This window comes from Theobroma cacao, chromosome 8 (assembly GCF_053813885.1).
Source record: "Theobroma cacao isolate CCN51 chromosome 8, ASM5381388v1, whole genome shotgun sequence".
NCBI classification, from domain to species: Eukaryota; Viridiplantae; Streptophyta; class Magnoliopsida; order Malvales; family Malvaceae; genus Theobroma; species Theobroma cacao.
Genome location: NC_142646.1, coordinates 4,192,032 through 4,205,001, shown reverse-complemented (window position 1 = coordinate 4,205,001; position 12,970 = coordinate 4,192,032). Strand labels below are relative to the sequence as shown.

General features: G+C 34.9%; 2 protein-coding genes across 3 annotated transcripts; both read left to right on the top strand.

The window, feature by feature from the left end:
• The first annotated feature begins 3,265 nt into the window (after positions 1 to 3,265).
• Positions 3,266 to 9,487, top strand: ZCF125 (P-loop containing nucleoside triphosphate hydrolases superfamily protein). Of its 2 annotated transcripts, none has more exons than XM_018125336.2 (18): positions 3,266 to 3,524; positions 3,610 to 3,699; positions 3,791 to 3,909; positions 4,030 to 4,143; positions 4,227 to 4,308; positions 4,395 to 4,462; positions 4,559 to 4,636; positions 4,734 to 4,876; positions 4,967 to 5,069; positions 5,194 to 5,274; positions 5,477 to 5,545; positions 5,616 to 5,675; positions 5,894 to 6,040; positions 6,671 to 6,943; positions 7,085 to 7,171; positions 7,588 to 7,746; positions 7,845 to 8,114; positions 8,881 to 9,487. In XM_018125336.2, the coding sequence occupies exons 1-18, from the start codon at positions 3,380 to 3,382 to the stop codon at positions 9,304 to 9,306; spliced, it is 2,514 nt and encodes an 837-aa protein (XP_017980825.1). In that variant the 5' UTR covers positions 3,266 to 3,379; the 3' UTR covers positions 9,307 to 9,487. The 2 variants fall into 2 exon arrangements, with proteins under 2 accessions (XP_017980825.1, XP_017980824.1); XM_018125335.2 differs by having other exon boundaries at positions 8,869 to 9,487.
• Positions 9,488 to 11,120: 1,633 nt separating this feature from the next.
• Positions 11,121 to 12,913, top strand: LOC18591939 (uncharacterized). Its single transcript, XM_007018382.3, has 3 exons — positions 11,121 to 12,036; positions 12,148 to 12,259; positions 12,359 to 12,913. The coding sequence occupies exons 1-3, from the start codon at positions 11,554 to 11,556 to the stop codon at positions 12,859 to 12,861; spliced, it is 1,098 nt and encodes a 365-aa protein (XP_007018444.2). The 5' UTR covers positions 11,121 to 11,553; the 3' UTR covers positions 12,862 to 12,913.
• The last annotated feature ends 57 nt before the right edge of the window (positions 12,914 to 12,970 follow it).

The window sequence follows — 12,970 nt, the reverse complement described above, 5'->3', positions numbered from 1 at the left end:
CTCATTTATTAGTGCTTTGCATGATGCAAAGACTTTTCACCTTATTTATTTACAATTTTATGAAAAAAAAAATAAAATTGGTGTATCTCTTTTAATGTTGACCTTCATTAAAAATTCAATTATTAATTCACATTTTAAGTGGATTGTCGAAAACTTCAATTCAGCTTATTGTATTTTTAACCTCCTTTCCCTCAATACTTGAGTTTAGATTCCGACATGTTCAAGGTTAATGGGTTCTATTGATGTAAACTATCCATGTCTTTTTTCAATATATATAGTTAATAAGGAAATTAAGGGATATGAGTTTTGAATTTTAACTCTCCATTAAACCAAATTCCAACAGGTAAGCTAATTAAATGCAAAGTAACCCTTTCGCCATAAGCTATACTTAAGTTAATTGTAAGTATGTATGATTATCTCATCGATTTATAGGAATCTAAAAATCTTAATATTGAAAAGAGGAGATTGAGAATTATCTCATCATATATAATGAGCTTTTACATTTATCTAATATAGAAAAAAAAAAGACCCTTTTAATATTATTTTTCTATTCAAAAAGAATCGCAATAATAAAGGTATTTTGTAATGCACTTGAATAGTTGAATTCATACCAAAACAGGAAGGATGAGGTTGCAAGGGGAACTTCCAAAATTAGTACATCTAATTACCCATAAAAATGCACAATGAAATCATTATAATTTCAATCAGAGTTCACTACTTTCCTTGGCAAATCTTCACTTTTCCTTACCCCTTTCAATATTTAACAATGTTTGGGGGAAAAAAAGCAAAAGTCACCTCAATGTTTAAGAACAAATCATGTGCTATTTTGCAGGATGGGGGAAAGACAAAAGAAAGTTGATAATCTCCATCCTTTAACATGATATTAAGTCTTCTCATCCTTTACAATCAAAATTTGATGAGATTTGTCACATATTTCTGCCTGTCATCTTATGAAATATGATTACTATCTGGAATATTCCAGTTGTTAAAGGTCTAAACTCATGAAAGTATATAGCTTAATACCCCACCCATGAAAATTTAAATTAAAAGAACAAAAAAAAAAAAGAAAAGAAAGAAACTTTTAGACAAGTCCACAACCATAAAAAATTGGAACTTTAAACGAACCAACCGAATACATGCGAGTCAAAAAAGCAAAGAAACCCTAGCCTTCTTTTTATCTTTGTCTTTTTCATTTTTCCCTTTTGTTAGTGAGATTTTGTAATGGATTATGATGTAAAGACTAAACCTTCGTAGACAATGAATGAACAACAAATGGGACTTGGTTTTTCACTTGGAAAAACCAATTTGCGTTAAAAAAGCATGCATGTCCCTACACCACGACAATTATTAGTTTATTTATTCCTCTGAAATTTCCCAGGATGACGGGGCCTCTTTTATCCAGGTGCAGGGAATGGATTTGGATACTGTGGATCTGTAGCCCCCATCATATCAACCAAAAAAATTAGAAAACACAAAAAGAAAAGATAGATTTGATTATCCAACCACAAAAATAAATAAAGATGGACGAGAAAATAAACATAATTGACTAAGAGCCAGTCTTCTTTTGCCATGAGTTGATGATCTGATCAGTACCCAAATTTCAAAGATGATATTCCATTGCTTTTCTGCATATATTCCTGAAGTTGGCTTATATGTTGACAAATGGTCGGTTCCTGTCTTTCTGCTTAATTCCCAGCTTAAGATCATCTCACACCACCCAAAGTTTGCTGCAAAAAACTCGATATATGGTGACCTCCTCTCTTGTCTCTTTCTTAATTTGCAAGTTCTCAGAAGCTCAGCTAAACAAATGAAAAAAAAAAACAAAAAGAAGAATGAATGGTAAAGAGAGGGTTTCACAAAGTTAACAAGCGGTATCCCTTTTTTGACTGAGAATTCGTTCATGTATCATTAAGGTATAAAATCGACTCAATTACATGCATTTGGCAAGGACATTTGGCAAGGACAGTATATGATATCATCGTACTTCACTGATTTGTAAATGTTTCTTTTTCTTTCTTTTTTTCCTTGCTTTGGGTGAGAAATACTTTAAAATTGAAGCCTTGTCCAACTCATCTTTGTTATCATCCACTAATTATGGCATCAATTGTAGACTTTACAACAAAGGTATTCTTTCTTTCTTTTTGAAATATGGAACTTTCTTGAGGTGGTGCAATAAGGACCATGAACAATTAATTTTGATTAATTATTTTTCTATGAAATTAAGTGGTCGGTGGTCAACCAAAGTCTTTCATACAAATTTCATGTATATTAATTCATACAACATGTAAATTCATTCTCTTATATCAGAAAAAAAAATTGTATTGATTGCTTAAATTTTTTTGACAATCTTTTTTCTTTTTTTGATTAAAAGAGAACTTCATTCTTTTTTACAATCCACAAAGAGAGGAACTATATTTATTAATCATCTCGTGTTACATAAATTCTATAAATTAATGGTTTATAACTAGTTATTATTGGTTTTATGGCTGAGGCATAACTCAAAATGGAGTCCTATATTAAATTTTCTTTAATCTAAGCTTAATTACTAACTAATTATAAATGAAATAATGATAGAGGTTTTAATATCTCCAATTAGGCTAGGCCAACTTGGCCCTTACAACTATACGGGCTTAATGTAACGTCCATACACATGTTAAAATTGGGTCTTAAAACTTCCTTGCTGGGGCCTGTGGCAATGTTGATGCCATGGGCCATGACCACAGACAAAGACGATATTTTCCTTTTTAAAATTATTAACGAAGTTTCGTTTGATATAAAATAATAATTTTAAAATTATTATTATTTTGTAGCGATGATGTATATATTGAGTATTCATTTGTTAATATCTGTACCAAAAATATTTGGCACATATTTTATTGACATGATTTGATTTCTATACTTTAAGCATTTAATACAAAATGCCATACGATCAACTTCCAAATTTGTTCCAATATCAAAGAAAAAAAATTTTCAATTTGAACCCAAAATGTTGTCGCACGTCAAATATTTTCTCCAATTGTTCAAGAATACTATTTATTAACTATAAAAATTGTAAAAAATATTGTTGGTGTGGGGTCTTAATAACCAAAAAGATTTAATAGTTTCAAAATTTTTGCAAGATTTTTCTAATTTTTTTTATTGTGGGAAAGACAAATTGTCACATAACCCAAACAAAATATGGGCCCCAAGGACCCATTCTAGCGGGTCCCAATCCCCGATCCTCCAACGTCATAAACACTTAATCTTAAGGGTATTCCCGTCAACCCAAAATATTCAAATCCAGTTCCTCCCCCTTCACAGAGCATAAAAGATCCCGCCTCTGCGCTCTGCGACCCAACGTTTAAAAAAAAAGAAACACTCCAAAGAAGGAAAGGGAAAAATGGAGAAGATCTGCGTAGCGGTGAGAGTTAGACCTTCGATTTCCGAAGAAATTTCTTCTGGAACTTACTGGAGAGTCGATGATAACGGAATCTCTCTTCACAAAATCCAAGGCACTCCAATTTCTGGCATTTCTTACTCTTTCGGTAAATTACATTTTCCCCCTGCTTTTCCTTTTTTGTTCTTTAAATCGAATTCTCAATCCTTGAAAATTTTCTTATTTTGTTTTAGATCATGTCTTCGATGAGAGTTGCTCAAATGCGAAGGTTTACGAGCTTCTTACCAAGGATATTATTCATGCGGCTGTCGACGGTTTTAACGGTATAATTTCCAAATTTTTAGCCCTAATTTGATGATCTGTGTAAAAAATTGATCAATTAGTTAAATATTTACACCTTTTAAATTTTTTTAGGGACTGCATTTGCTTACGGACAAACGAGCAGTGGCAAAACCTTCACTATGAATGGTTCATCAACCGATCCCGGAATTATTCATCGAGCAGTTAACGATATATTTCATAAAATACAGACGGTAATTAGTAATTAGGATCAATTTGGCTTTTTCAAAAGCTGTTTTTTTTTTAATTGTGCTTACATTTTTCAAAATTAAAGCTTTGACTTTCATTTTCTTGGTGTTGAATTACATTCTCAGATTTCTGATCGGGAGTTTCTCATCCGAGTTTCCTACATGGAAATTTATAATGAAGAGATTAACGACCTTTTCACGGTCGAGAATCAAAAATTGCAAATTCATGAGAGTTTGGAGGTCAGCCATCTTTCAAACTTTGGTTAACTTTCAATTGTGTATCCATAATGCCTAAAAATAACTGATTTTTCTTGTTTTTTCAGCGTGGGATTTTCGTTGCAGGTCTCAGAGAAGAAATTGTGAACAATGTTGAACAAGTGATGAACCTCCTACAGTCAGGAGAAGGTTCTTTAAATTTCTTATTTTTGCCCTTCGTTTTATATGGACAGCATTTTTTTTAAGATACTTCATTTAAATTAGTTTTTTTACAGTTAACAGGCATTTTGGTGAGACAAATATGAATGCACGAAGTAGTAGGTCTCATACAATATTCAGAATGGTATGTTCTTTAACATATTTGTTGAACATGAGTATTACTCTATTTATTTGCTGAATATTACTTTTTATATTGGAGATGTTTATCTTACATATCTAGGTGATAGAGAGCAAGGGAAAGGATGCCAGCTCTTTTGGTGATTATTCAAGCAGCGATGCCATTCGCGTCTCTGTTTTGGTTTGTATCTAGTCATGCTGAAGATTTTTTTGTTCTTTTATAAAGTTTCTACTTTGTTCTGTTAATTTTATGCCAATTCATTTTTACTTGAAAGTAGAATTTGGTAGATTTGGCTGGTTCTGAGAGGATTGCGAAGACTGGCGCTGGCGGAGTACGTTTGAAGGAAGGAAAGTACATTAACAAGAGCTTAATGGTTCTTGGTAATGTAATTAACAAACTGAGTGATGGTGCAAAACAAAGGTAATTGCTTTGCTTATCCTGTGAGAAGTATCTTCATCTATATAGAATAGATTAATATGTTCTAATGGTATAAATTTTTTATATGTACAGGGCACATATTCCTTATCGTGATAGCAAGTTAACCCGCATACTCCAACCTGCTCTAGGGGGAAATGCCAAAACTTCAATTATATGTACTGTAGCACCCGAAGAGGTAGCCTTCCATTTTGTGTGTGTGTGCGATTATCATATGGCTTTTTTTCTTTTTGAGAAGAAGTGGAGACTAAATGGCATCTTCAACAGAGCATTTTGGTTTAATTTTGATATTATATGTTTAGGTTCACGTTGAGGAGACAAAGGGAACTCTCCTGTTTGCTAGCAGAGCTAAGCGCATTACTAATTGTGCTCAAGTGAATGAGGTTTGTTCATTTTCTTACATTGGATCACTTTATCACCTAATATATGAATCTCCAGCTCTAGTCTGTATATCATTATCGTGGAATATTTATTATATTATATGAATAACAAGACTAATAATTCCTATTTCCTTCTCTTCATTTTTGTTTTAATTTATTTGGCATGAATTTGACATTAAGCTGATCATGGTTAACTATTTTATAGATTTTGACGGATGCAGCCTTACTGAAAAGGCAAAAGTTAGAGATAGAGGAGCTACGCAGGAAGCTTCAGGTGAGGATTAGGTCATATCTACTAACATGAGAGCAAAAAAAACAAACTAACATTGTTTAACTTTGTTCAGGGATCTCATGCTGAGGTGCTGGAGCAAGAGATATTAAAACTGAGGAACGACATGCTTAAGGTTCATTATTATTATTATTATTATTATTTTTTAACTGGGGAGGGGGGATTCGAACCTGGCACTTTAGGTAGAGAGATAATGCACCAACCAATGAGCCAAATGATCGGGGTGCAAGGTTCATTATTTGTTTATTGCAGAACCTGGATTATCATCTTGTATTACCAATTATTAACATATACATATATATGTGATTTGTCTGCTCATATTCCAATTTGCAGTATGAACTAGAGCGTGACAAGCTTGAAATGGAACTGGAAGAGGAAAGAAGATTACACAAAGAACGTGAGCAGCGCATTATAGACCAGCAGATGAAGATTGAAAACCTAAGTAGTCTGGTTTCCGATGGTGATAGAAGTTCTAGTCAGGTATAACTTGTGCAAAGTGTAGAAAATTTCTTTTTATTTTAGGTGCACTTGTAAATTTGTTGGCACCCAAGTCTAATTGTGACTCCTAGACTACAAATTAAACACCACCTAATTTGTGTATCCAATAGCAACATTACTTGGAAATCAACCCATCTATTTATCTTTAAGAACAATTAATCTAGCCATACAATTGTACTTTTTCATCCTCCCTTCTTAGCTGCTTCTTTCAGTAATGCAGGTGACAAATCTTAAGCCCTTTGAGGTACCTGCATACATGCCCCATTATACCTTCATCTTTATATGTTTATCCACAGCAAAAGTGTAACTTGCTTTGGCCAAATTTACATGTGGTATAGGGCAGTAACTGAATTAGGATTGCAGATATCATTTCATATTGTCATCTGCAAGTATAGTTAATTCGAATTTTAGACTTGGTGTAGAGCTCATCATCTTCAATCTCCATGAAATTCTTCATTCTCTAATTCTGAAGTTTGGCATCGAAATTGTTGTTGACTGATTAAAGAATTATTCATTATTTTAGAGTCAATGTTTCATCGTGCATTATTATTATTCTTTTCGATTATATCTCTGTGCTGAGAAATTTTATAAATTTATTGTTGGCAAGGGCAGGGTTCCACAAAAGAAAGCCCAAAGGAAGAATGTAATGATAGAGGAGATGATTTTAAAACCCCTTGTTTTAAAGCGGCTCCTAATGCCTTCGTTGCCAAGAGATCTAATTATTCAGAGTTGCCAGATTTTAGTCCTCTCCCAGATTCTTTTAGCAATGTAGCTGATGAAGACACTTGGTTCAAAATGAACAAGGGTTACATTGCAGACCTTGATTCTCTTCAGACGACTCCTGCAAGAAAAGTTCAATCCTTCCCACCGCAAGATGTAACTCCTGTAAGTTGATAATTCAAAGTCATATATTCTTCATCTTGCAATCAGGATGATATACGTTATTTGCTATTATGTTTTTGTTAATGCCTTTTTCTGTGATAGATGATATTAGTCATAATAAGGACTCCATAAATTCATTGTCAGGTTTGTTCAAATAAGAATGACAAACAAGAACTCCAAAATCTAAAGAGACAGCTTGAACTTGTTATCGAAGAGAAGAATGAAATCCAGGTCAGTACGTGCTATGCATTCGACTTTTTTACTTGATAATAATGTCAACTTTTAAAGGCATAGATTAGAGTTTCCACTAAGTTATCGAGGGAGGTTAACTGCATGAAGCCATCATTTCAGAAAGAATTTTCTTTTCCTTTCTTAAATGCCTACTTGTATTGATTGGTATCTTTGCGTACTTCTGCATAACTGAACCTCATTTCCAAAACATGATTGCCGTAATTGTCTGATAATCTGACCTGGGAGAAAGCAGGGTGGTTATTTATGGATATACCGACCACTAAGAAGCTGTAAGTATATAGGTACTTGTTTAAGTTGCACCTTAGGGAATTGACATGTTTCACCACTTAATTTCTCAATGTTTCATACTTTCTATGCATTTCTATGCTGTAACTGTTTAATTGTTACATTCACAGAGAAAGCATGCAGAACAAATACAATTGAATGACAGACTAATGGGAGAACTAACTGAACTAAAACAAGAAGCATTGTTTGTTCGAAAAATGCCTCAAAGATTGTGTGAATCTGTGGTGAGTTGCAAAGATATTTATGAGGATGTTTTGTCAAAAATGCAGGTGAATATGCATTATATTTGCCTCTTTCAACATTTTTTTTCTGTAATGTGTAATGAAATAGTAACATTAATGCATTCCATCCCTTTGTGCAATGACAGAGTTCTGCATCTGATGGGAAATCTTCAACTGCAAAATTTCTCCTTGGCACAAGTGAAATTGGGACAACCCTTTTCTCAACCTTGGAAGCCCACTTTGCAATGGCAATGAATGGTCACAATTCTTCGTCTGGGAATGATTCCCTATTTCAAGAATGCAACAAAATGCTTTCTGAAACATTGAAGAGCACAATTACATCCTTGATTCTATCAGAAACAGCTGGTGCTGAGGATGATCAAGCGAATGCTCCTTTATGCAGCTGCAACTTTAAGGTAGCTGCCTGGTCACAGTTATCAGGATACCATTCATCAATTATGATTCTATTCTTTGTTATTGTTTTAGGATATTTTGTTTCCTTCTCCAGGGTCCTAATTTTCTAAACTCTTTCTGCTATATATCCCGTCCATCTTTCCTTTGTTTGTGTCAAATATTGTTTAGTGAGAACAAAGTTACTCCAAAATTCCTTTAAAATTGTGTTTTTCCCTACAGAAAGAAGAAAAAAGAAAAACCTCATCTTTGTTGTACTACATTACAACCAATATTTAGAAATACTTTAAGAGTCTATGCCAGTTCCATCCTTTTTCTGTATTGAATAAATTCTAATATAAATACACAAATAAACCAAAATTTACGAGGTACAGTTAGCTGCTTTTGGAATTCATGTGCTTTTAGGTTAAAATTTCATATCTGTTGTTGGTTTTCAAGTATTTTCTTACGTGCTCTTGGAGAGAGGAGTTATTATGCTTATTTTAGAAGCACTCAGCATCAACCAAAACCAAAACTGTGGATAAATGAAGCTATGACCTCTCTTGTTAAGGATACTTTGAAATGTTTTTTTTTTCTGCATGTGTGTGTCTGCTTATGAGTGTAATTGGGTTCTTTATGTCTTTCTTTTGTGCAATGCGCCATGTTTTTAGCTTCTTCCCAGGATAAAAGGAAATCGGAACTACATTTTAGTAGAAAAATGATTACAGAGTGTAGGCTGCTTTCTATCCTATTTTAAGATTTAGTTTTTAAATGTGGAAGGGCTGCACTCAGGGTGGAGAAACTGCTTGTTGGAAGGAGAAACTGAGCAATGAACTCAACAGTGTCAGGGAAAAGTATGAAAACTTGGAGAAAGAGTTAGATCTCAGTACCAAGTTCCTGGAAGCATCTAAAGAAAGATATGGTAGCTTGGAAAGAGAGTTTCAGGTGTTGAAACAAGAACGAGATTCATTGCTGAAAACAGTCTCTGAATCATCTCACAAGCTCACACTCCTGAATGATCAAAAGGAAAACGTTTTGATGGACTTGAACACTGAAGTAAAGCGAAGGAAAGACCTCGAGGAAGAGATTAAACACTTTAGTGTTGCTTTTGCTTCTCGACAGAGATCACTCATGTCAATTCACGGTGAATTTAAATCTAAAATTGAGAAATTGAGAGCTGAAAATCCAGTCTCAGTACAGAAATCTCTACCGCATTAGAACCATTTAAGTTATTATTCTCTTTAATGTAATGCTAATGCTAGGTCGTCCCATTTCTTGACACTGGCATGACCACTTCTCATTCTCTTTGAATGTATTTAAATTCTTCATGATGCTATCATGGGAGATGGCTATAGTTACATTAATTAGTACATGCTTGGAAAGTGATATTCTTATCGAATGCTGCATATGATTTATGGTCATCACATAGCAATTAGACCTTTAGGCCCCTTGGGTATGCCTCGATTGTGAGGAAATGCAGAAAGTCAGTTTGGCACACGTGTTGTTCCTAATTTCAACTTGGCAGGTTGGGAAGCGTGTCCATTACGGTTGCCTCACATTCACATCTCTGCATATTAATGCACAAAATCAGACATTGAAATGAGGAAAATCATCTTGTCCTCTTCATCTTCAACACCAATACGAGGGTAGGGCTATTAACAAAAGATAGGATGCTTAAGCTGAAAGATAAAAGGCTACTCGGCTATTGCCTTCTTCATGTATTAATTAGATTGTGCTGGAAGGAGACAAGGTCCATTATCCTATCCCATCAATGATGGTTGTTGATTTCTCAACCGAATGGATACCCACGCGTTATCAATTAATCGATTGAATTAAATTTATTATTAAAATTGAATAAAATAATATAATTGTGTGTTTTTTTAATAAATTAAATATATATAATATCATATATTTCTTTTAAAAAAAGTCATCGGATTTGATTGTAGGATTATTGTTAAACTTCTTCTATCAAATATAATTATTTTTTTCTTTGAACACATTAAGAATATAACAATGTAAAAGATGGATGTGGGTTAGGTGCAACAAAACCAAGCTTTGAAGATAATAATAAGAGATTAGAAGAATCATGGGGAGGATGAGTATGGTTGTTGCAGGGATAGCACAGCATATTTGGTACTTGACGGGTTCTATCGAATAAATTTGCATTTCCAGTTCAGGTCGATTTTCATGTTGCCATGGTTTTCCTCAATTGTCGATGCAACATACCAGCTCCTGTCATATGCATGACCCAATGAGGCCATCTAGCATCCCATAGCTTAGTTCAATAGGTGGTCTACCAGGTAGTGTTTTTCTTTTCCTGTTTTTTTCTTCCTTTTCGTATATTTACCATATCCAGCTAAAGATTCAAATTCGAAAACCCTATCTGTCCCGAGAAGTTCTTGATGAAGGACATGGTGGTGGGGAGAATAGGTTTTACGCCATCAGAAACTAGTTGACATATAAATGTAAGCCACAGTATACGGACACAGGTTCTCTTTTTACCACTTGGTCTCTCCCTGTCCATTCCATTACTACCAACTACAATCTCATTCTCAAGTAAAAGACGCTCCCAGCTTTTTTTTTACTTTATGAACAGAAATCATGTTCAGACTAGTGCTGGGACCTCCCAAATCATTTTCATCAACATAAAGGAAACCGACATCAAGAAAAGCAAAAAAAAGCAGTTTTCTTTTTCTTTTTTCTTCTTCTTTGTTTTTGAGCATTATTTTCATAATTAAAGACTTGCAGTAGTAGACTGTATATCATGCTTATTGAACCATGATATCGACTGGCTGACAATGAGTTGGGGGAAAGGGAGAGGAAATCCAGGCTCATACACATGCATGTAAACATGTTCACATATGTAAATATGTATATAAAAATATGATTGGGATTAGGTTTATAAAAGCTTTCCTAACAGTCATAAGTATATAACTATTCCGGAATTCTCAGCATTCAATTTGCGTTATTTCCCATCAGCAATTTTGACTAGTTATGGACACCATTCAAAAAGAAACAAGTGCTTTTGGGACCATCAAATGTACCAAAAACAAAAAATAAATTCGAATGGGGTGAATGTGAGGGATAGGGCATTGAATAAGGTGTCGAAGTCTTCAAGTAAAGACAGGCTATGACATGAACAAAACACTGGAATAGAAGATGCTAGATGAAACATCTTTGGAACTCTGGGGTGGTATTAAAGCTATAATACCTTGAGATTGTTTGGAATATGTCCTTTCCTTCTCTCCCTTTCGTAGCCTTAAATACCCAATCGCCCTTATGTTTCTGCTCTTGTTCAGTCCCAAACTGACAGATATCGCTGTCTTTCCCATTTAATACCTTGCACATGCTCCATCTCATCTTCTTCTTATTTCTTTTTGTTCCCCTCCTTCTGAACAGGCTTAAATTTAGACCATAGAGCTTCAATTTTCAACTCTTGCAACCATTCAGCCTAACACTGCTCAAATGGCCACAAGGACAACAGCATCAGGCAAGCCAGCGAGGCAACTTGGAGAGCTCCTCCAAGAACAGCAAGAACCTTTCATCTTAAAGGTTTACCTTGCGGAGAGAGGGTGTATGAGAAAGAACTTAAATTCAGGAGCTAAATTCATTGGCTGCCACGGCAATTCATGCAAGTTTCTAAAGAAGTCTGGTTGTCAAGACAAGAGCAAGAAGTGTATTCCCCAATTCCCCAAGGTACTTAAAGTTGTATGTAACAAGCTCTTTACAATTGAAGGCTTTAGAACCAAGAATTCTGCTGATGAAGATGGAAAGCTTAATGTCACTGAGATGGACCGAAATAACAAAGATACTGCAGAGCCTGATAGATTTTCCTCTGCTAGCAGCACAACAGTGTATAATTCATGTTCAGATATTGATATAGATGAACCATCCATGTTTGATGACAATTCCAAGTCTTTCAAACCCTACGATCAAAGCGAAAAGAAGGTAGAGACGCTTTATCGCTTATTCTTCTGTTTATCTTTTGCATAAGCAAGATTCCATTCGAAATTTTTTAGGAAAATATCAAGTTCTGTTGCTTACTCATAAAGCTAACAGGCTGCTGCAGATACAAAGTTTCAATGGAGTTGCGTGGAAGACGGTAAACAGCACAGCCCTGTGTCAGTGTTCGAAGATATATCTACTTCAAGAGGCTCCCAACTTGATAACAGTTAGTATTTTTCTACTTGCTATGAGCTCCACGGTAAGCTCAGCGTTCTTAGTTTCCTTCTGGTCTAAATTCAGTACTAATTCTCGTGAGCTAAAACAGCAAGGCCGGTTTCCAGCTCAAGGCAGAAAAGTTTGTTCTTGCCTAAGCTAATAACGGAAGACTCAATATTGTCTGCTTCGCTCTGGAATTTACTTCTTCAAACCACACCAGGGAAATCAAGTTGTGCAGGATTAACAGAACTACAAGAGCCTGACTTGTCTAATTCTTCCCGGTTTTCAATATCGAAAAAGGTTTTGCAGCAAACAAGGCAGCTTCTGTTCGACTGTGTTAGGGAGTTGGTAGACAGCCATGACAGGGAAGAAAAAGGCAAAGAGTTTTCAGGGTCTGAGGAGATTGGGAAGGTCACCTGTGGGAAAATAAAGGGATGGGGAAAGCGATGTGGTGATGAATCAAACATAAAGCAATGGTTGAAATCAGATCTAACGGATTCAACTCAAGAATGGAGAGATCTTGAAACCCAGAAGAGGGACATCGGGCTAGTAATTGGAAACGCCATTTTAGAGGAGATCACAAGTCAAGTTGCAATGGACATGGTTAATTAATGTCCTAGCTAAGATGTAATTGCTAGCTTCGGAATTCAATTTCCTTCTCTAATTTCAATTATTTTACTCACACTGATTTCTGCCGACTGTTCCTGTCTGGTTCAGATTA

What these genes read in the sequence shown, in the direction of transcription:
- ZCF125 (XM_018125335.2), top strand. Translation starts at nt 3,380, where the DNA reads ATGGAGAAGATCTGCGTAGCGGTGAGAGTTAGACCTTCGATTTCCGAA. An exon ending in AAATTCATGAGAGTTTGGAG is followed by an intron (nt 4,144 to 4,226) that starts GTCAGCCATCTT and finishes TTGTTTTTTCAG; the next exon opens with CGTGGGATTTTCGTTGCAGG. An exon ending in AAGAGAAGAATGAAATCCAG is followed by an intron (nt 7,172 to 7,587) that starts GTCAGTACGTGC and finishes TTACATTCACAG; the next exon opens with AGAAAGCATGCAGAACAAAT.
- LOC18591939 (XM_007018382.3), top strand. Translation starts at nt 11,554, where the DNA reads ATGGCCACAAGGACAACAGCATCAGGCAAGCCAGCGAGGCAACTTGGA. An exon ending in ACGATCAAAGCGAAAAGAAG is followed by an intron (nt 12,037 to 12,147) that starts GTAGAGACGCTT and finishes TAAAGCTAACAG; the next exon opens with GCTGCTGCAGATACAAAGTT. An exon ending in AGGCTCCCAACTTGATAACA is followed by an intron (nt 12,260 to 12,358) that starts GTTAGTATTTTT and finishes GAGCTAAAACAG; the next exon opens with CAAGGCCGGTTTCCAGCTCA.